Genomic DNA, 21,506 nt, shown 5'->3' with positions numbered 1-21,506 from the left:
CGGATTCTCCAGCATCTGCAGTTCCTACTACCTACTCTCTCCCAGTCTATCTAGCCTCTCTTTATAACGCAAATCCTCCATCAACATCATGGTAAATCTTTTCTGAACCGTCTCCAGTTTAATAATATCCTTCCTAAAACAGGAAATCCAGAACTGCACTTGTACACCAAAAGAAGCCTCACCAATGTTCTGTACAATCTCAATGTGACGTTCCAACTCTATGCTCAGACCTCTGAGTATAATGGAGGCAAGTGTGCTAAATGCCTACTCAACCACCCTATCTCCCTGTAATACAAATTTCAGAGAATTGTATACCTAAACTCCTAGGGGTCTCTGTTTGACAACACTATCCAGGTCTCTACCATTAACTGTGTAAGTACTGCCCTTGTTTGTTTTACCAAAATGCAATACCTTGCATTTATCCAAATTAAACTTCACCTGCTGCTCCTCAGCCCATTGACCCAATTGATTGAGATCTCTTTGCAATCTTAGATAACCTTCTCTGTCTACTGTACCATCAACTTTCTGGGCTAGGTGAAACCTGTACAAGGAGGACACGTTACACTTTATCAACACTAGGACTAATATCCTCATGGGGATATTTGCTAGTACTGTTGGAGACGATTTATTTAAACTAGCTTGCCAAGAAAATGGAGACCTAGGAGGGAACTCTGATAGAACAAAAGCAAAGTAGTTATGGGAAATAGAAAAGCTGTAAATAATAGTGGAAAGCAGCAGAATATCAACTAGGGTCAAGTTACAGAATAGTATCAGAAAGACAGAGTTAAATATACCCTACCTATCTTGTTGTAAATGCTACAGATGTGTAAGAGATTTGTTGGCACTAATAGAAGTAAAGGGTTGTCATGTAATTGCCAATGCAGAAACATTGCAGCAGGGTGACCTAGACTGGGAACTAAACTAAAGGATATTCAATATTTAGGAATGATAGGCAAAAGAGTTGGGGTACTATTGATAATAAATAAATAATGTATTAGTGAGCAAGGATCTCCAATTAGCGTAGCAGGATATGGAATCTGTTCAGGCACAGCTGAAAAAACAGCAAGGAATAGCAAATATTGTAAGGCCACCAAACACTTTAAAATATAGAGAACTATATTAACCTGGAAATTAGAGGCCCAAGTGGCAAGAGCAATGCAGTAATTGTGGGTGACTTCAATCTACATAAACTGGGTAAACCTAATAAGCACCAAGATAAAGAGGAAGAATTCTGGAACGTGTTCAAGCGTTTCCTGGAATAATACATTGAAGGACCAACTCGGACATTAGCCACTTCAGGCCTAGCATTATGCAATGAGAAAGGGCTCATTAATAATCTTATAAAAGAACTTTTTTGAGGGAATAGTCAAAACAGTAGGATTAGAATTTTCCATTAAATTTTAGCTGAAACCAGGGTCTTGAATCTAAACGAAAGTAATTATGAAGGATAAATTGGCATTAAAACATTTAATGGTAAATAGGCAGTAGCAAACAATTAAACAATTGCTAATTGCTTTCAAAAGTAGAAATGTTACTTTTAAGGCAAAAATACTCAAAAGGAAAAGAAAAGAGCCATAACTAACGAGGAAAGTTAAAAGATAGTAATAATATGCCAAATGTGAGTATATTACATTTAAAAAGAGGAAAATTTGTAATGTAAATTAATCTAATAATAGTAAAGTAATACTAGACCATAACAAATAGGAACAGGAGTGGGCTGTTTGATCCCTCGCGCCTGCTTCACCATTCAATAGGATCGTGGCAGATCCGACATTTCTCAGATCCACTTTTCTACCTTTGCCCTGCAACCCTTCATTTTCCTACTGATCAAAAATCTATCTCAGCCTTAAACATACAAAGGACTTGGCCCCCATAGCCGTCTGTGCCCAGGAGTTCCAAAGACACTCGACCCTGGGAGAGAAGAAATTCCTCCTTCTTTTAGTCTTCAAGTAGCATCCCGGTATTCTGAGACTAATGAAGGGAAACATCCTGTTAAGCTCCTTAAGAATCCTATATGTTTCAATGAGATCACCTTTCATTCTTCTGTGTTCTTCCAGAGTCCTAGTCTGTTTAACCTTTTCTCATAAAGACAGTCCCTCCATATAGGAATTATCTTAGTGGATCTTCATTGAACTGCATCCAATTAAATTTATTTTAAATAAATAATTGCTCACAGTACTCGCGATGTAGTTCACCAGCACCTTGTACAGTTGCAGTAAGTCTTCCCTGCTCTTATGCTCCAACCCCTTTGAAATAAGGGCCAATATTCCATTAGCTTTCCTCATAACTTGCTGCACCAGTGTGCTAGCTTCATGTTTCATACATAAGTATACCTGGGTCCCTTTAATGCTGCAGCTTACTGAGATTTTTCTCCTGTTCTTTTGTTCTTCCTTTCAAATTTGGCAATTTCACGTTTTCCCACATCATGCTCAATTTGCCAACTTCTTGCCCACTTGCTTAATCTGTCAGTATATCTCTAAACTGTTTGTGTCCTCCTCGCAACTTGCCTTTCCACCTACTTTTGTGTAGTCTTCACAGTTGGCTACAATACGTTTGCTTACTTTTAAGTCCTGAATACATATGTTAAAATCATTGTGTTCCCAGCACTGATCCCTGTGGAACGCTGCTGTTTACAAGTTGCTAACCTGAAAAAGAACCCCCTTAAACCCATTCGAAGTTTCTTGCCCATCAGCTAATTCTCTATCCACGCCAATATACTAGCTCTAATGCCATGGGCTCTTACCTTGTAACTTAAACATTTTGTGAGATACTTCGAATGTCTTCTGGAAGTTAAAATACAACACATCTACTGGTTCTCTTCTATCCACTCTGTTTGAGAGTTCCTTGAAAAGCTCTACTATATTAATCAGACAATGTTTCCCTTTCATGAAGCCATGCTGACTCTGAGTAGATTATGATTTTCCAAATATGTTGCCATTACTTCCTTAGTAATTGAATCCAACATTTGTTCAACAACAGATGTTTGGCTAATGTGAATATAGTTACCTGATTTTTTTTTTTTTTTGCCTCCTTTTTTTTTTATATAAATAGGGGTGTCATGTTGGCAGTTTACCAATTCTCCAGTAGTTCCAAAAATCCTTGGATTCTGGAGAAAATTAGAATCAATGCATCCACTATCTTTTTTTAGCTACTTTTTAGAATCCTTGGGTACAAGCCGTCAGGACCAGCGGGCTTTTCTGCCTTTAACCCGATTAGTTTGTCCTATACTACTTCTCCAGTAATGGTGATGGTACTTAATTCCTCCCCCTCTTTAGTATTAACATGTTGTTTGGAGTGTCTTCCACCGTAAAGTTGGATGCAAAATATCTGTTTAACCCTACAGCCATTTCCTTGTTCCCCATAACTATCTCCCTATCTAAGGGACCTATGTTCACTTTGACACTCGTCCCTTTTATATATTTAAAGAAACTCTTATTATCATTTTTTAATGTTCCTCACTCGTTTGCCCTCTTAAGGCTAATTATCTCCCTTTCTTTATTATCTTTATAGTCCTCTTTGCTGGATTGTGACTTCATCCCAGCCTTCAGGACTATCACTGACTTTTACCTCCTTTTAAAGGCTTTTTCTTTCAACTTTTATACTCTTCTTAGCCAACTTGGTCAGCCATGGTTGGTTTATCCCCCTCCTTAGAATCTTTCCTCCTTACTGGGGTATAGTTTTGCTGCGAGTCACAAACTGTCTCCTTAAACATCTTTTACTGCATGAATTTAGGTTCAGTTAACAGGCAAAAATGGATCATTGCCCTGTACTCCACTGTCTATAAGTGCTGTGGTCAAAATATTCAGTAACCTGGGTGGAGAAAAGGATTGAACTGTTGAAAATAAGTTACTTTCAACTGCTTACTACACCTGAGTTGAGCTCTGATAAATGTGATTTTTAACTTCAAATAAGATAATTCTTTTCATTTTTCAGCCAATACTAGAGCATAACTTACAGGAGGAAAACCTCCTATAAGAGTGGTATGCACCTGATTATTTGGACAAAATGGATGATTATTCCATTCTATCCATTAGTCTGATCTACCTTTTGTAGAATTTAGCTTGTTTCCAATTTATCGTAAACTGATTTGATGTAATAATGTGACTTGTATCTTTGAGTTGATTCAGTATCATGGTGCTGTTGATAATCTATTAGCAGGGTATCCTGTACTTGAAACAGGAGGCAAAAAACGTCAGCCCTTTCTTTGGTTAAAAAGGATAAATGATTACTAGTCTTTTAATTTTAACTACATGAATAGTTAGCTCCTTTTTAAAAATGAATGGTTTTGCCTACAAAGTAGCATTGGTTTTTTTTTGTTGAACTCTCCATAGTTTCAATTTGTTTTTTTTTGGGAAACTCTCCATAGTCTCAATTTGTTTTTTTTGGGAAACTCTCCATAGTCTCAATTTGTTTTTTATTTGGGAAATAAACTCGAAGGAATTGCAATGCAAACAGAATAAAATTAGAGAAACACGTTCAAAGAGAGCTCCCAAACTTGTTCCTCAGATGATTTCTTTGTGCCAAATTCTTTATTAGATTTTAAAGCCTTTCATCCTCCTGACTAGCATTAAAGAAATGGGACACGACCCACATTTTCCCACTGTAGATAGGAAGTCGATACCGAAATATCTGATTCAGGAGTTGCAAAAAAGGATAGAAATTCTATTTCTTCAAATGTGCTATTATCTTCCAATTCCATGTATGTCACTCTCTGAACTATAGTTGAATTCATCTGGTTCAGTTTTTGACCCTCTCACAGCATAAAGTGTCCTTTAATTAATAGAAATGGAATTGAAATTCTGCAAGGCTCCTTGGACAGATTCTTCCAAACCCACGACTACTACCATCTAGAAGAAAAAGGGCACAAGATGCCAACGGACACAACCAATTGCGAGTTCCCATCCAAGCCACTTATTATCCTGACTTAGAAATGCATTGCTGTTCCTTCAGTGCTGTTAGATCAAATTTCTGTAACTGAACAAAACAGCACAGTGGATGTACTACACCAAACAGACTGCAGTAGCTCAAGAAGGCAGCTCACTACCATGTTCTTGAGGGCAGTTAAGATTGGGCAACAAATATTTTCTCAGCCACCAAAACCCACATGGTGATTTTTTTTTTTTTTTTTTGTTTAGACAGTAAGATTGGCACATAAAAGACAAGTGTTTTAACAAGTCTTGTTTTGGAATTGGTTGTTTCTGGCTTTTGTGGAAAGTAATTTTCATGGATTTCCCCTCCATTTCCTGTTCTCTGCATAATTGAATTCAATTGGCTAAATATGTGGAACTAGTATGTTACTATTAACTATTCAAAATGATTTTTGCCTCAGTTTTTCAGCTCCATAAGCTAATGCCCCATTACTGGCTTCCCTTCCTCGCAAGTTTTCAAATATGCCATTACCTTCCAATTCCGTGTCTGCTGTCAAGACTATAATTTTTCCAGTTCAGCTTTTATTTTTCTCACAGCACCAAATGGCTACTTACAGTCTAGAACCATGCCCAATATCACAGATTGATTTTCTAACTTTAGCCATTTTTGTCATTCTCCCTTTTTTCCAGTTTGTTCTTAAGGGTCTCATTTTCTCTGAGTCTGTTGGTTTCATTAACGTTCCCTGTGCTATATTAAGTTGGGGGGGGAAACCTTGAGCCCTTCTTTCCCATCTGACCTCCTTAATTTTCTTTGCACCATTTGTAAAATGCCAAAATTTGATTTTGTTTTACATATAAAACCATTATCTAGATGTCAATGATTATTTATAAATATATTCCACTTGATATTGTGAACTGGGAAATTAAGTAAGATGTTCCAAAATGTTGCTGTAGGTCAGAACTGAGACATATTGTTCCCCTTGCCAGTTGATCCATTCAAGAACTTTTATTTTTTAATATCTGTGTTCCCTGTTACAGGAGAAATCGACCCCAAAGAAAGAATAGCTCATCAGAGAAAACTGTTGCAAAAGAAGTTGGGTCTCGACATGGGAGCAGCTCTAGGAATGAACACTGAAGAGCTCTTTAATGATGAAGATCTCATTTATAATCCTTCTCCAGCTCCAACAGTACTGAAGCAACCTGTAGGTAGAACCTCGGGTTGTTTGTCTACAAGGAATCATGCAGTGGGTTTGGCTTCTTTTGTGCTTCTGGTAGCTTAAAGTCTGCATGCACGTACCTGTTAAAAGCTCTATTAACTGCTTTTCTTGCAAATGTTTTAAAATGTTTTGATTAAAATTTAAATGCGATTGAGTCTGGGCATTTGGTATTTATACTGTTTAATCATACAATGTTGGTCATGAGTCAGTTAGCAAGTATTTGCAACTAGAAGGTTGTGTAAAGAGCCAAGGTTATTTAAATTATTCTAATTGCTTCCTAGTACAGTTTAACAGTTTTCATTTTAAGGTAAATATTTTTGATCTAACTGGAGAATGGATCATCATTTTTTATCTACTTCATGGATTCAGTGCCTCCTTCAAGCATGCACCAGAACCATTTATTAAACTTTATTTCTAAACTGAGTTGAGACAATCCAAAATCACATTGTATAGTTTAAGAACCTGCAGAGATAGACATCTTTACGTGACCTGGATTTAAACCTGGGCCCTAGAAGTAAAAAGGCCAGTTTGATTCTGCAGTGTGCCACTTATTCCACAGTATTGGTATAGATTTATATACCTAAAAGTTAATTAATGGACTTGTCGCTTTTAAATGGAATTTTTAACTACTGTTTTAAGTTTTCACATCGGTTCCTCTGCACATTTTCTGGCTAGGAAGACTGACAGGTTGATAATTTGTCAGTGCTGTACCCCATGATACATGTACATAATCTGTGGTGACCTTTTCTACAAATTTTCATTGTCCCTTTCAAGAAATGTTTGTTTAACAAATTTTTCTCTGTCACACCACGTAACTGCATTTGGGAACCTGCAAATAAATTTTTATTAGCGCTGTATCACATTTAAATCTTTTCATCCCCACTGCAGAACTAATTGCTTACAATGCAGCAACTATTAATTAGGCACGTTCAATAATAACAGCAGACCACATAAATTTAGGTCATGTGTTTCTACTGAATCGGGGAATAGCTTTGTACACATGGTGTGTATTTCTCTATAAACATGCTTAAACAATTGATAAAATTTAATAGAAGTAATCAGCATTTTGCCTGCCAGATTTAAAGTCAGAAACAGCCCCACATTGTCTCTTGGGGAAGGCCCCAAATTTAAGTGCTACCCAGGTATTTAACAGGTCTTTCTCAGGATTAAGGACCTTTAAAAGCAAGACCATTAAACATAGGAACAGAAGTAGGCCATTCACTGAGATTATGATCAATCTGATATTCAACTTCACTTTCCTGCCTTTTTCCCATATGTCTTGATTCCCTTAATGATCTAAAATCTGTCTGTCTCAGTCTTAAGTATACTTAATGACCAAACCTGGACAATCCTCTGTGGTAAAACATTCCACAGATTCACCACCCTCCGAGGAGAAGTTCCTCTTCTTTTTATTTTAAATGTGCACCTACTGTGCACATTCTTCAGTATTTCAATAAGGTTGCCCCTCATTCTTTCAAATTCAAACAAAAACAGGCCCAATCTACTCACCCTATCCCCTAAGACAGTCCTTATTAGTGAATAGTCTCTGGACTGCATCCAATGCCAGTACATCCAAAGACCCAAGATTGTTCAGTGTTCCAGCAATGATCTGATTAATGCCTTGTGTAGTTTTTAGTAAAGTATCCCTTCTTTCTTCCATTCTCTTTGAAATAATTTGCTTTATTACCCACTGATCTGCGATGCTAGTCTTCTGTGATTTATGAACAAGGACTCCTAAATCTGTCTTCTGTAACTTTTTGCATTTTTTCTCCACGCAAATAATGTGCAGTAACTCCCATTTATCCTGCCAAAGTGCATAACCTCACCATTTTCTTGCATTATATTACATCTACTAGGTTGAATTTTTTTTTTTTGGTTTTGCTCACACGTTTAACCTATATTCTTTTGCAGACTCTGTGTCATCCTGACCAATTGCCTTCCCAACTATCTTTGTGTGAACTGCACATCTGACTATAATGTATTCACTTTCCTGACTTTAAGTCATTTATTGTAAATATTTTGGCCTCTGCATTGATCCTTGTTTCACACCAAAAGTTAGATTGTCATTCTGAAAATGTCTTCTTAACCCAACTCTCACTCCATTAACTAATCCTCTATCCATGCCAGTATACTACCTCCAACACCATGGGCTCTTATCTTTTGAAATGTTCGGCATGTTTACCAAGTACCTTCTGAACATCCAAATCTATTACATCTACTGCTTCTCTTTTATCTATTCTGTTTTTTACCTCGAAGAATTCTAGTGAATTTGTCAGGTACAATTTCCCATTCATGCTGATTATTTTATGCATTTCTAAATGCACTGCTATTATATCCTTTATAATAGACTCTAACATTTTCCCAGTAACGGCTGTTAAGCCAACTGGCCTATAGTTACTATTTTTTTTTTGTCTGCTTCCCTATTTTAAATAAAGGTGTTAGATTGGCAGTTTTCCAATCCCCTGGAACTTTTCCACAATCTAAGGATTCCTGCAAAATTACTGCCAATGCATCTACTATCTCTGTAGCTGTTTCCTTCAATAATCTAGGATGCATCCCATCAGGTCCACTGTATGCCAATCAAAGACTCCTGTCCCCAATTTAGTTCCAAGCGTCAAGCGTCCAGCCTCCAGAGACATCAGCTGAAGTGATTCTTGAAGGCACATTCAAACTTGCCACTTACAAAAGAGAGAGCCTCGACCATTTGCGTTCAAATGCCAAAATCTGGTACTGTAAGACAGGTTAGAAATGCTGTATATTTAATTCCTGAATTAGAACGATTTAGCAGAATTGAATGTAGGTAGTGCCAATGGAGAGAGAGTGGTTTCTGCTGATATGACTCCCACCCAAGATATATATCATCACCTGAATCTCAAGCCAGAGGGGATTTTATTGCCGCTGTTAAGTCCCTCAATTAGGAAATGTGCTTATGAAAGAGGAACCACAACCCACAAGAAAGACAGCTCCTTGTTGGCTTGTTTGTTGTACTTTCCAGTACTGCATCATAATAGTTTGAAACAGGTAGCTGCACTTTTTGCGATACTTTGCTCTTCCACGCTGATCTGAAGTAGACTGAGCAATTTGCAGTCACAACATGAGTGGTGTCCTTTTCTGATGAAGGGTCTAGGCCCGAAACGTCAGCCTCTCTGCTCCTATGATGCTGCTTGGCCTGCTGTGTTCATCCAGCCCTGCACCTTGTTGTCTCTGGTGTTCCCCACTAACTGGATGCTGTCGTCAAGTCAAAAAGACGTTCTATCTGTTGCACAATTGAGTAATGTGCGGCGTGAATTTTCATAGCATTGTGATGCCAAGTTGTACGTCATGCATCCTGAAGACCGGAGGAGATTGTATCAAACAGCATATCCCTTTGGCTATTCACAACAAACGATATACTGACTATCCAATCAACCCACACTTGCCAAACAGGCAACACACTGACCTACATTAAACTCTCTGCAATTGGCAAACACTTTGAGTGCAAAGAGTGCAGCCAATTTAGGACCACAATATGATGCAGTTGTGTGTACTAGAAGCTATATATATTAATAGACTGTCTCAACTTAACCGGGAAGAGTGCACTAACAATTTGCCCTAATGTTCCACAAGCAATCACAAAATGATCAAGAGATGGTAGGAACTGTCGATGCTGGAGAATCTGAGATAACAAGGTGTACAGCTGGATGAACACTGCAGGCCAAGCAGCATCAGAGGAGCAGGAGCTTTCCTGCTCCTCTGATGTTGCTTGGCCTGCTGTGTTCATCTAGCTCTACACCTTGTTATCACAAAATGATCAATTTGTCTAGACTGTTATTCAGGAAAGAAGAAATTCACGCCAGATTTTGTCTGCAATGTGAAAAAAAACTCCACAACTTCAAGAGCAGGACAAAAGGATTTTTAATCTACCACTATACAACTTAAACTGTACCCCTTCAAAAGCCTTCCCCCACACGTCTGTACACACACGACACATGTTATAATACAGATACTGAGTGGAAAAATATTATAGGCAGGTTAAAACAAAATTCCAAAGATCAAAATTTAGACCATAAGGTGGAAAGTTATTTTCTCACGGTTCTTTTGACTCGAGTTTTTTTTTAAAAATGTGCAGTTCTCGATTACAAAACCCTCCTAGTATTTCAATTATAGCACTCCAGCTTGCATTTCAATTCATAGTCTGAATAAAGAAAATATGTGGTCTCTTTACAATCAGAAAGAACACATACAGCAAGTTTTCAGCTCAACAAAATGGATGACATCCATTTGCTGGTTCGTTGGTTCAGGAATTGTCCTGACCAATCAAAATGAACTTGCCTCATTTAAAATTTAAAGTCTAGCAGTTAACTGTCAAAAATCATTAACTGACATATGTTCCATGGCCAACACCAAACAAGAGGGATCTTGTGGCACAGTGATACTGTCTCTACCTCTGGACTTTGCAGGCCTGGGTTCAAGCCCCACCAGCCCCAGATGTGTGATGTAACATGTCTGAACAGATTGGTGAATACTTTTTAATCCACCAAGGTCTACTTTTCAAACAATCAGCACACTTCTACAGCATAAATGTTGGTTTCCCTCTTAAATTGATATTCTTGTGAGGGCTGTTGACGAGTGTGTCTTTTGTCAGCAGATTTCAATATTTGTACTACTAAATGACTATTTATATGAAATTTGTCAAAAGTGACATCTTCAGTGGAGTTGAAACTCAGAAAAAGGTCAAAACAAGCAGGTGACTGCAATAGTAAATTCAGTGTTTTTGAAGAAGCAAACTACGAACATAGCTAGAGAGCAGCCGTGTGATAAAATCTATGTCGTTGCAAAGCATTACTTACCATTATTAAATCTTGTATGAAAATGCCAATCTAGAATGGTGATATCATTATTCACCCACAATTAGCTGATCTTTACTTGCGAATTAAAACTTTGTTTGGAATAACTCGTCAACTCCAGTAGGGATTGCAGCCAGACCATGTTCCTATTCAACATGCATACATACACATCCAGTGGGATTTATTGCTTCCTGCTTGATTTATCCCTTTCCTCGCTCCTGACTAGTATCCTATCTAATACTGGTCTAGCTGAGGTAAGCTAGCTTGGTAATAATTGCTATTAAAGCTGGGAACTTGATTATGTGTCAGTGAATAATTCAGATGCTCTCAGCAACTGTTCTGATGAACTAATAAAATCAACAGATTTTAAGTCCAAATTTTATCAGCTTATTTGTTCCAATGAAACAAATAAGTTGAATATTTAGAGATTATAATGAAATACATTGTCAAGAGAGTAATATTTTCATTCTTTTAACTTAATTGCAAACAAGCTATTTTAAATAATGTGATTATATCTGAGGTCTGCCTATCTTCAAAGCCTGACTTTTTTTTCTATATAAAATAATATCTAAAACCCCTCTGAAATATTTGTTACATAGGCTTTAGTAGCAAATTTGACATTACAAATTGTGACCATGACTGGAACCAGTTGATTTTTTTTTTAGCTTGTCCAGGCTGCTGATCTGATCGAAGCTGAATTTCAGCCTGGCATGAGCAGTCGGCAGAAGAATAAAGCAAAAAGGATGGCTAAACTATTTGCTAAGCAACGATCAAGAGACACAGTTGAAGGAAATACAAACAATGAAAAATGGTAAGAATAATATTCTGCTTGCTTCTATGTCATAAATTGTGCTAAATGAGACAATTAGAAACCACAATAATGCCATATACCATTTTGACCATGAATATATGCCTTATGAAAATTAAAAGTTTAATGTTAAATTTTTAGGTAAAATCTTCTTCATTATATTTTGAATTTTGTTCCATTCTAAAGGCTTGCAGAATTGTCTTTCATGAACCATGTTGAAATTCTGAAATGTTTAGCTCAGTATTTCAAGATAAGCACATTGAACTAAATGTAATCATTGTCTGAACTTCGTTTATGAGTGAAATAAAATTTTTGCTCATTCCATAAAGTATGATCCATTTTATGCTACTGTTACAGAAGCTACATTTTATCAGCTTAATGCATTGAGTAAACCACGTTGTTTTTACTCAACATATGAAAGGATGTAACTTCGGAAAATGTTGTAGTGGGAGAAAAAGTACCAGATGAAAGGGAGGAAAAATCTAATGAGATGTAGGATTTTAATTATGTTTTGCATTTTGAAGAAATTCCTTTAACATTCCAAAAGAGAAAAAGAACTGAACCTAGCTTGTTATTTGTATGCTTCAGTGCATAAGCATGTAGCTGAACCACACAGAAACATTGTTTTATTCCACGCAATCTGAGGCTGCGGAAGTTAACCTGATTGGCTATTTTATCCCTCCCAAGACAGATACTTATTTGATTTTTAATTTTAAATAAGTTTTATATTATGGTTGGCAAGTATAGAGAATTGCTTACAGGCCATGCATCAGACCCTCAGCAGCTGGTGGTGGGAATGTAACAAAAGGAAAAATGTGCTATTGGAAATTCATTGATATGCTTAAATTGCCCACTGCTTAAAATGTGAGTTCAGATAGGGAGGTAGGATTAAATCATATCTATTTACTGAAATTGACACGTCATTTGTCTATTGAAAGAGGAAGTTTTGGGAATCCTAAATTGTAATAAGATAGACAATGGGATCTACTCCAGGTTACTCAGAGAGGCAAGGGAGGAAATAGCTGGGGCTTTGGCAGATATCTTCATATCGTTGTTGACCACAGGTGAAGTTCTAGAGGACTGGAGATGAGCGAATGTTGTTCCCTTGTTTAAGAAAGGATGCCGGGATAATCCAGGAAACTAAAGTCTGGTGAGCTTGACATCTGTGGTGGGGAAGCTCTTGGAGAAGATACTGAGGGACAAGATATATGCGCATTTGGAAGAAAATGGACTGGTTAGAGACAGGCAGCATGGTTTTGTCCGGGGGGCGGTCATGTCTCACCAACCTGATTATCTCTCCAAAAAAATTCAATGAGGGAAGGGCTGCGGATGTAGTTTATATGGACTTTAGTAAGGCATTTGATAAAGTCCCACATGGCAGGTTGGTACAAAAACTTAAAATCACAAGGGATTCAGGGTGGCCTGGCTAGATGGATAGAAAACTGGCTTTGTCATAGAGGACAGTGGGTAGAGGTGGAAGGATGTTTTTCAGAATGGAGGCTGGTAACTAGTGGTGTTCCACAGGGGTCTGTCTTAGGTCCTTTTGTGTTTGTAGTATGTATAAGTGATCTGGAGGAAACTGTGGGTGGCCTGATAAGCAAGTTTGCTGATGACACGAAGATTAGTGGAGTTGCTAAGTGTGCCAACGATTGTGAAAGTATACAACAGGATATAGATAGATTGGCGACTTGGGCACAGAAATGGCAGCTGGAGTTTAATCCAGACAAATGCGAGGTGATGCATTTTGGAGGATCAAATTTAGGTTTGAATTATATTGTAAATGGCAGAACACTTAGGAATACTAACATTCCGACAGATCTGGGCATGTAGGTCCATAGTTCCCTGAAAGTGGCAACACAGGTAGCTAGGTTATTAAGAAGGCATGTGGTATGCTTGCCTTCATCGCCCAGGGCGTGGAGTACAAGTTCAGTGACAAAACATGTTGCAGCTATATAAAACCCCTGTTAGGCTGCATTTGGAGTATTGTGTGTGAAGTTTTGGTCACCACACTACCAGTAGGATGTGGAAGCTTTGGAGAGAGTACAGAGAATGTTCACCAGGATGTTGCCTGGTCTCCAGGGCATTGACTATGAGGAAAGATTAAAAAGACTAAGACTGTTTTCACTGGAAAGACAGCAGCTAAGAGACCTAATAGAAGTCTACAAAATTATGAGAGGCATAAATAGGGTGGATAGTCCGGGGCTTTTTCCCAGGGTTGAAGTTTCAATTACGTGGGGCACAGGTTCAAGGTCAGAGGGGCAAAGATTAAGGGAGATGTACGAGGGACATTTTTCACACAGAGAATGGTAGCAGCCTGGAGTGCACGGCTGAAGAGGTAGTGGAAGTGGGCACATTGAAGACATTTGAGAGGCACCTAGATAGGTGCGTGACTAGGGAGGGAATAGAGAGATCCGGATCGAAAAATGGCAGGTTTGTTTTTGGATTAATTAGGGCATGATGGTTGGCACAGGCTTGGAGGGCCAAAGGGCCTGTTCCTATGCTGTCCTTTTTCTTCATTCATTTTCATTTTCATTTGTCATTGTGCCTTCTGTAAGCCACCCACTGAAAGCTGGCAACTTCCATCTGGCTTTCTTGCCTCACTGAGAGGCTTTCAGGAAACTGAGTCACAGTTATAAGACCATAAGACCTTAAGACATAGGAGCAGAAATTAGTCCATTCAGCCCATTGAGTTTGCTCCGCCATTCAATCATGGCTAATAACTTTCTCAACCCAGTTCTCCCACCTTCTCCCCATAACCCTTGATTCCCTTGACAATCGAGAACCTATCTATCTCCATCTTAAATATACTCAATGACCTGGCCTCCACAGCCTTCTTTGGCAATGAATTCAATAGATTCACCACTCTCTGGCTGAAGATTTTTCTCTTTATCTCCGATCTAAAAGATCTTCCCTTTACTCTAAGGCTGTGCCCTTGGGTCCTAGTCTCTCCTGCAAATGGAAACATCTTCCCACCATCTACTCTGTCCAGGCCTGTCAGTATTCTGTAATTTTCAATTAGATCCCCCCCCCCTCATCTTTCCAACCTCCATCGAGTATAAACCCAGAGTCCTCAAACACTCCTCATATGTTAAGCTTTTCATTCCTGGGACCATTCCTCGTGAACCTCCTGTGAGCCTGCTCCAGCGCCTGTACATCTTTCCTGAGATATGGGACCCAAAACTGCGCACAATACTCCAAATGTGGCCTTATCTGAGTCTTATAGAGCCTCAGAAGTATCATCCCTGCTTTTATAATCTAGTCCTCTCAAAATAAATGCCAAAGTTGCATTTGCCTTCATGACTACTGACTCAACCTGCAAGTTTACCTTGAGAGAATCCTGGACTAGAACTTTCAAGTCTCTTTGCACTTCAGACTTCTGAATTTTCTCCCCATTTAGACAATAGTCCATGCTTCTATTCTTCCTACCAAAGTGCATGACCTCACACTTTCCCACATTGTACTCCATCTGCCACTTCTTTGCCCACTCTCCTAACCTGTCCAAATCCTTCTGCAGCCTCCCTGCCTCCACAGTACAACCTGTCCCTGTACCTATCTTTGTAATGTCTGCAAACTTAGCCAAAATGCTCTCAGTTCCTTCATCCTGATCATTAATGTATTAAGTGAAAAGTTGTGGTCCCAACACTAACTCTTGTGGCATACCACTTGTCACCGGTGGCCATCCTGAGAAAGACCCTTTTAACCCCACTGTCTGATTTCTGCTAGAGAGCCAATCTTCTATCCATGCTAGTACCTTGCCTCTAACACTGCGGGCCCTTATCTTACTCAGCAGCCTCCTGTACGGCACTTTTTCAAAGGCCTTCTGGAAGTCCAGGTAAATAACATCCATTGACTCTCTTTGGTCTAACCTGCTCGTTACTTCCTCAGAGAATTCTAACAGATTTGTCAGGCGTGACCTTCCCTTGATGAAGCCATGCTGACTTTGCCCTATTTTACCATGCACTTCCAAATATTCAGAAATCTCATCCTTCACAATGGACTCTAAAATCTTACCCACGACCGAGGTTAGGCTAATTGACCTTTAATTTTCAGCCTTTTGCCTTACTCCCTTTTTAAACAGGGGTGTCACGTTAGCGATTTTCCAGTCCTCTGGGACCCTCCCTAACCCTAGTGATTCCTGAAAGATCACCACTAATGCCTCCACTATCTCTTCAGCTATCTCCTTAAGAACTCTGGGGTGTAGTCCATCTGCTCCTGGTGATTTATCCACCTTCAAGCCGTTCAGATTTCTAGTACCACATCCTTGGTAATGACCACCATACTTAACTCTGCCCCCTGATTTTCTTGAATTTTTGGGATATTACTCGGGCCTTCCACTGTGAAGACTGACACAAAGTAATTATTCAGTTCCTCAGCCATTTCCTTGTTCCCCACTACTATCTCTCCAGCATCATTTTCCAGCAGTCCAATGTTCACTTTTGCCTCTCCCTTACCCTTTATATATGTAAAGAAACTCTTACAGTCCTCCTTTATATTACTGACTAGTTTACCCTCCTATTTAATCTTCTGTCTTTTTATTTCTTTATTGTGTTGTTGCCTTCAGTTGGTCTTTGTAAGTTTCCCAATCTTCTGGTTTCCCACTGCCCTTCACCACATTATATGCTGTCTCTTTTGCTTTTACGCTATCCCTGACTTCCCTAGTCAGTCATGGTTGCCTCATTGTCCCTGTACCATGTTTCTTTTTCCTAGGGATGAACTTTTGCTGTGTCTCCTGAATTACTCCTAGAAATCCCTGCCATTGCTGTTCCACTGTCTTTCCTGCTAGGCTCCTCTCCCAGTCAATTCTGCCCAGCTCCTCCCTCATACCTCTGTTATTGTCTTTATTCAGCTGTAATACCATTACCTCTGATTCTATCTTCTTCCTCTCAAACTTCAGAGTAAATTCAATCATATTATGATCACTGCCTCTTAAGGGTTCCTTCACCTTAAGCCCCCTTATCAAGACTACCTCATTGCACAACATGAAATCCAGTGTTGCCTGTTCCCTATTGGGCTCCACCACAAGCTGCTCCAAAAAGCCATTTTGTAAACATTCCACAAATTTCTTTTCTTGCAATCCACTGCCAACCTGATTTACCTAATCCACCCGTATATTGAAATCCCCTATGATCACCATAACTTCGCCTTTCTTGCATACCTTTTCTATCTCCTGGTGTATCTTGCGCCCCTGCTCCTGACCACTAATGGAGGCCTGTACATAATTTCAACTATGTTTCTTTTTAACTCTGCGGTTCCTCAACTCTACCCACACAGATTCTACACTGACCCTACTTCGTTTCTTACTATTGATTTAATTTCATTTCTTACTAATAAGGCAACCCTATCCCCTCTGGCCACCTGCCTATCTTTTCAATAAGATGTATATCCTTGGATATTCAGCTCTTAATCCTGATCCCCTGGCAGCCATGTCTCCCAGGTGACGCCCACCATGTCATATCTACCAATTTCGATCTGCACCACAGGCTCATTTATCTTCTTTCTTATACTGTGTGCATTCAGGTATAATACCTTAAGTCCTGTATTAACCCATCCCTCTCCTCATTGTCACTCATTTATCCAGTGTGCTTGAAGTTTAATTCCTACCCTTTCCAAACGCTCTGTCCTATTTGTGTCTGTGCTGGAGACTTTAATAACCTCTCCTGAGTTCTCCTTTCCTGTCATTTTTTTTTCATATTTTTCCACGTAGTGGAATCTACCGTTACAGATGTTAGCTTGCTGCTTTGTTCCCCACTGGGGGAAGTTTTACCCTTCCCTTCCCCCTCACTTTCTAGTTTTAAAGTGCTGTTGACCAGCCTATTTACACTTTTCACTAGAACATTGATCCCTGCTCGGTTCAGGTGGAGACCGTCCCAGTGCTACAAATTCCTCCTGTTCCAATACTGATGCCAGTGCCCCATGAAAAGGAAATGTTTGGAAATATTTTCTGTGTAAAGACTTCCTGAGCTGACATGGAATAATAGAAAACCAGTTATAAGATGCAGGTTCTGAGGAAGGGTCACTCGACCTGAAACGTTAAGTCTGATTTCTCTCCACAGATGCTGCCAGACCTGCTGAGCTTTTACTGCAATTCCTGTTTTTGCTTTTGGAAAATTCAGAACCTGAAGTACTGAGTCCAAAATCTAAAGAAGCAGCAAATAGCTGAAATGCAAAGATCCATTCCAGGCACACATTCCCTTCCTATCCCCTCCCTTCGGCACCCCCAAGCTTTCTGCAGGGACTGTTTCCACCAGGACAGCCTAGTTCACTCCTCTTCCACTCCCAACACAACCGCACACCCATATGGCATCTTCCCATGCAATCGCAGAAGGCGTATCTCTTTCCCATTTACTACTTCCCTACTTGCTACCTTAGGCCCCAGACACACTTTCCAGGCAATGATTTACCTGTATTTCATTTAATTACTGTATTCGCTGCTCACAATGAGGACTCCCCTACATTGGGGAGATGAAACATAGACATGGTGACCGCTTTGCATTACACCTCCTATTTGTCTTAAAAATGACCCCAAACTTCCACTTGCCTCCCACTTCAACACACCATCCCGATCCAATACAAACATTTCTGTCCCGGGCCTGTTACAGTGTGGCTCAACGCAAGTTGGAGGAACAATGCCTCATCTTCCATTTGGGAACCTTTATAGCCTTCAGGGTTCAATATTGAGTTTAACAACTTTAGAGCATCATCACCACCTTCCATGTCTATTATCCACCTCCACACCCCAGGTCCTGTCATGAAATGGGTTGCTTTCAGTACAGCCAACCCATTGTCATCTGTTCATAGCCCCTATTACGAGTTTTCTAGCTTCTCTTTGCTAGCTTACTATCAAAATCCCTTTCCATGTGTGGATTCCAGAAGTTGTCAGTTTCAGAAGAGTAATGATGTTACAGTCACAAAATTCAGATCAATATATCTATATTTGCTTTAGAAGATGGGCAACATAGTTGCCACTTACTTGATACTTTTTCCAGAATTAAAAGTTACCGCTCCCTCAGAATAAAAATAGTGCATTTATTCAGCTGTAATACCAGTTGAACAGTTGTGCAAGTAATATTTCCATATCTTTAGCAAGCATGGTGTAATTAGCAAATTAATCAGCCTTCAGAGTTTTTGTGAAAACTGTAACCATTCACTGTACATTTCAATTTCTTCTGTGTCAAAAAGATTCGTGAGTATAAAATCTTTAAATGCCGCTTTTGTTGAATGATTTTTCAACATTGTTTCAATTTTAAAATATGGCAGGGAAAATGTTTTGCACTTTAGCCTAGATAGGATTTTTTGGCATTGAAAATAAGGTTGTTTGTCTTAACTGAATTGAGTTTTAAAAAATAAATCAAAAATTATAGAATAATGCCTAATCCATGGAATTGGGAGGATTTTTTATTAAAAATGAACTAATTTACGTTTTACAGCAATGATAATGTTGATGGGGAGCCAGAGGAGAAGCGCCGGAAACTTACCAATGTTGTAATTGAGCAACCAGCAACTGAATCGAAGGTTTTAATTGACAATATACTTGATAGTTCTTCCTTGTTTGATGAGGTGAGATGAATATTGCTTGTGTGGTTAAAAATTAGATGAGGTAATATCAACAGTTTGATGTTTTCTATATTGTCTCTGATTTACAGTGCCGGAGAAAGGAAGAAATTCTAAAACCATCTATTATCTGAAATTGATTTAAATAGTGTAATTAGATAATGATCATGTTTGTGTTAACCCATTAATTCCCTTGGTACTACAGGTTAAGGAATCTCACGGCAGTACATATGGTTGACTCTTAACTGCCCTCTGGGCAATTAGGGATGGGCAATAAATGCTGCCTAGCTATCGACACACTCATCCCGTGAATGAATAAAGGAAAAAAAATTACTCCCTGTGCTATATGCTACTAAGGCTAGGAACAGAGACCAAGAACAATTGAACACGTGGCTAAAGAGCTGGTGTAGGGGAAGGCTACAGATATGTGGATCATCGGGATGTTTGCCAGGGAACTTGGACCTGTACAGGAAGGGCAGGTTGCACCGAAACTGAAGGGGCACCAATATCCTGGTTGGGACATTTGATAGCGCTGTGCGGGAGAATTTAAACTAGTGTGGCCGGGGATGGGAAACGGAGTGGTAGATCAGTAACTAAAGAGACTGAGCTAGAGCTTCAGACTAAGGCAAATAAAGCTAAGAGAAAGAGCAGTCAGAGAGAGGTTACTGAACTCAGTGGAACTGGAGGCTTGGACTGTATTTGCTTCAATGTGAGAAGTATAATAGGTAAGACGGATGAACTCAGAGCCTAGATTAATGCATGCAGTTATGATGTTGTTGCTATCACAGAGACATGGTTGAAAGAGGGTAGGATTGACAGCTTAATGTTCCGGGATATTGATGTTTTAGATGAGACAGAGGAGAAAGCAGAAGAGGCGTGGGACTTGCATTATTTATTAATGAGTATATCACAGCTGTGTTGAGGGAGGACACCCTGGAGGGATCTTGCAGTGAGGCATTATGGGTAAAGTTCAGAAATAGGAAGGGTGCAATCACAGTGCTGTACTACAGAAGTTCCAGCTGCCAGCGGGAAATAGAAGAAGAGATATGTAGACAGATTCTGACAAGATTTGAAAATGACAGGGTTGTTGTGGTGCCTGATTTTAACTTCCCCCATATTGATTAGTGCTGGGGGTTTGGAGGTCGAGCAATTTGTTTGGTATGTCCAGGAGGGTTTTTTGAAACCGTATGTGGATAGCCCAACAAAGGAAGGATCCATACTGGACCTGGTATTGGGAAATGAGCCCAGTCAGGTGATCAAAGTTTCAGTGGGGGAGCATTTTGGGAATAGCGACCATAATTCCAAGTTTTCAGATACTTGTAGATAGGGTTGAGTGGACCTTGGATGAAGGTGTTAAATTAGGGGAAAGCCAACTATAACCAAATTAGGCAAGAATTGGAGAATGTGGATAGGGAGCAGCTGTTTGAAGGTAAATCCATATCTAACGTGGGAGTCTTTTAAAGACCAATTGATTAGAGTGCAGGATAGATATGTTCCTGTTAAAATGAAGGATAGGAATGGCAGGATTCAGGAACCTTGGATGACGGGAAATTATCAGTTTAGTCAAACAAAAAGGAGGCATACCAAAGGTCTAGACAACTAAAAACAAACAAAGTCCTTGAAGAATGTAGAGAAAGTAGGAAGGAGCTCAAACAGGGTTAGGAGGGCTAAAAGGGACTATGAAATGCCCTTGGCTGGCGGGGTTAAGGAGAATTGCAAGGCATTTTATACATGTATTAGGAGCAAGATGGTAGCTGGGGAAAGAGAAGGCCCACTCAAGAATAAAGGAGGGAGATCATGTTTGGAGTCAGAGGAAATGGGTAAGATCCTTAATGAGTACTTGACATAAGTATTCACCAAAGAGAGGGAGATGAGGGACGTTGAGGTTAGAAAAAGATATGTGTATCTCTTGGGCAGATTGATATAATGAAGGGCGAAGTGTTGGATGTCTTGAAATGTATGAAGGTAGACGAGTCCCCATGGCAGCTGGAATCTATCCCAGGATATTGTGGGAGGCAATGGAGGAAATAGCTGGGGCCTTATAAGATAACTTTGCACCCTCTTTGGCCTCGGGTAAGGTTGCAGAGGACTGGAGAATAGCCAAGAAGGGAAACGGAGATAATTACATGCCGGTGAGCCTAACATCAGTTGTGGGGAATCTATTGGAGAAGATACTGAGGGACAGGATTTATTCATATTTGGAAGTGAACGGACTTGTTAGTAATCACCTAGTGAT

At 39.4% G+C, this 21,506-nt stretch overlaps 1 protein-coding gene across 1 annotated transcript in view; it reads left to right on the top strand.

The window, feature by feature from the left end:
* The window catches only part of btaf1 (BTAF1 RNA polymerase II, B-TFIID transcription factor-associated), a 102,428-nt gene that overhangs the window by 6,596 nt on the left and 74,326 nt on the right, over positions 1 to 21,506 (top strand). The window contains exons 4-6 of the mRNA XM_048609172.1: positions 5,907 to 6,070; positions 11,577 to 11,722; positions 19,147 to 19,276. Of these exons, the coding sequence (XP_048465129.1) occupies positions 5,907 to 6,070; positions 11,577 to 11,722; positions 19,147 to 19,276 (440 nt within the window). The remainder of the gene's footprint in view (positions 1 to 5,906; positions 6,071 to 11,576; positions 11,723 to 19,146; positions 19,277 to 21,506) is intronic.

Source organism: Rhincodon typus, chromosome 20 (genome assembly GCF_021869965.1).
Source record: "Rhincodon typus isolate 14 chromosome 20, sRhiTyp1.1, whole genome shotgun sequence".
NCBI classification, from domain to species: Eukaryota; Metazoa; Chordata; class Chondrichthyes; order Orectolobiformes; family Rhincodontidae; genus Rhincodon; species Rhincodon typus.
The sequence above is the reverse complement of the archived record's forward strand: the minus strand, read 5'-3'. Positions and strand labels throughout refer to the sequence as shown.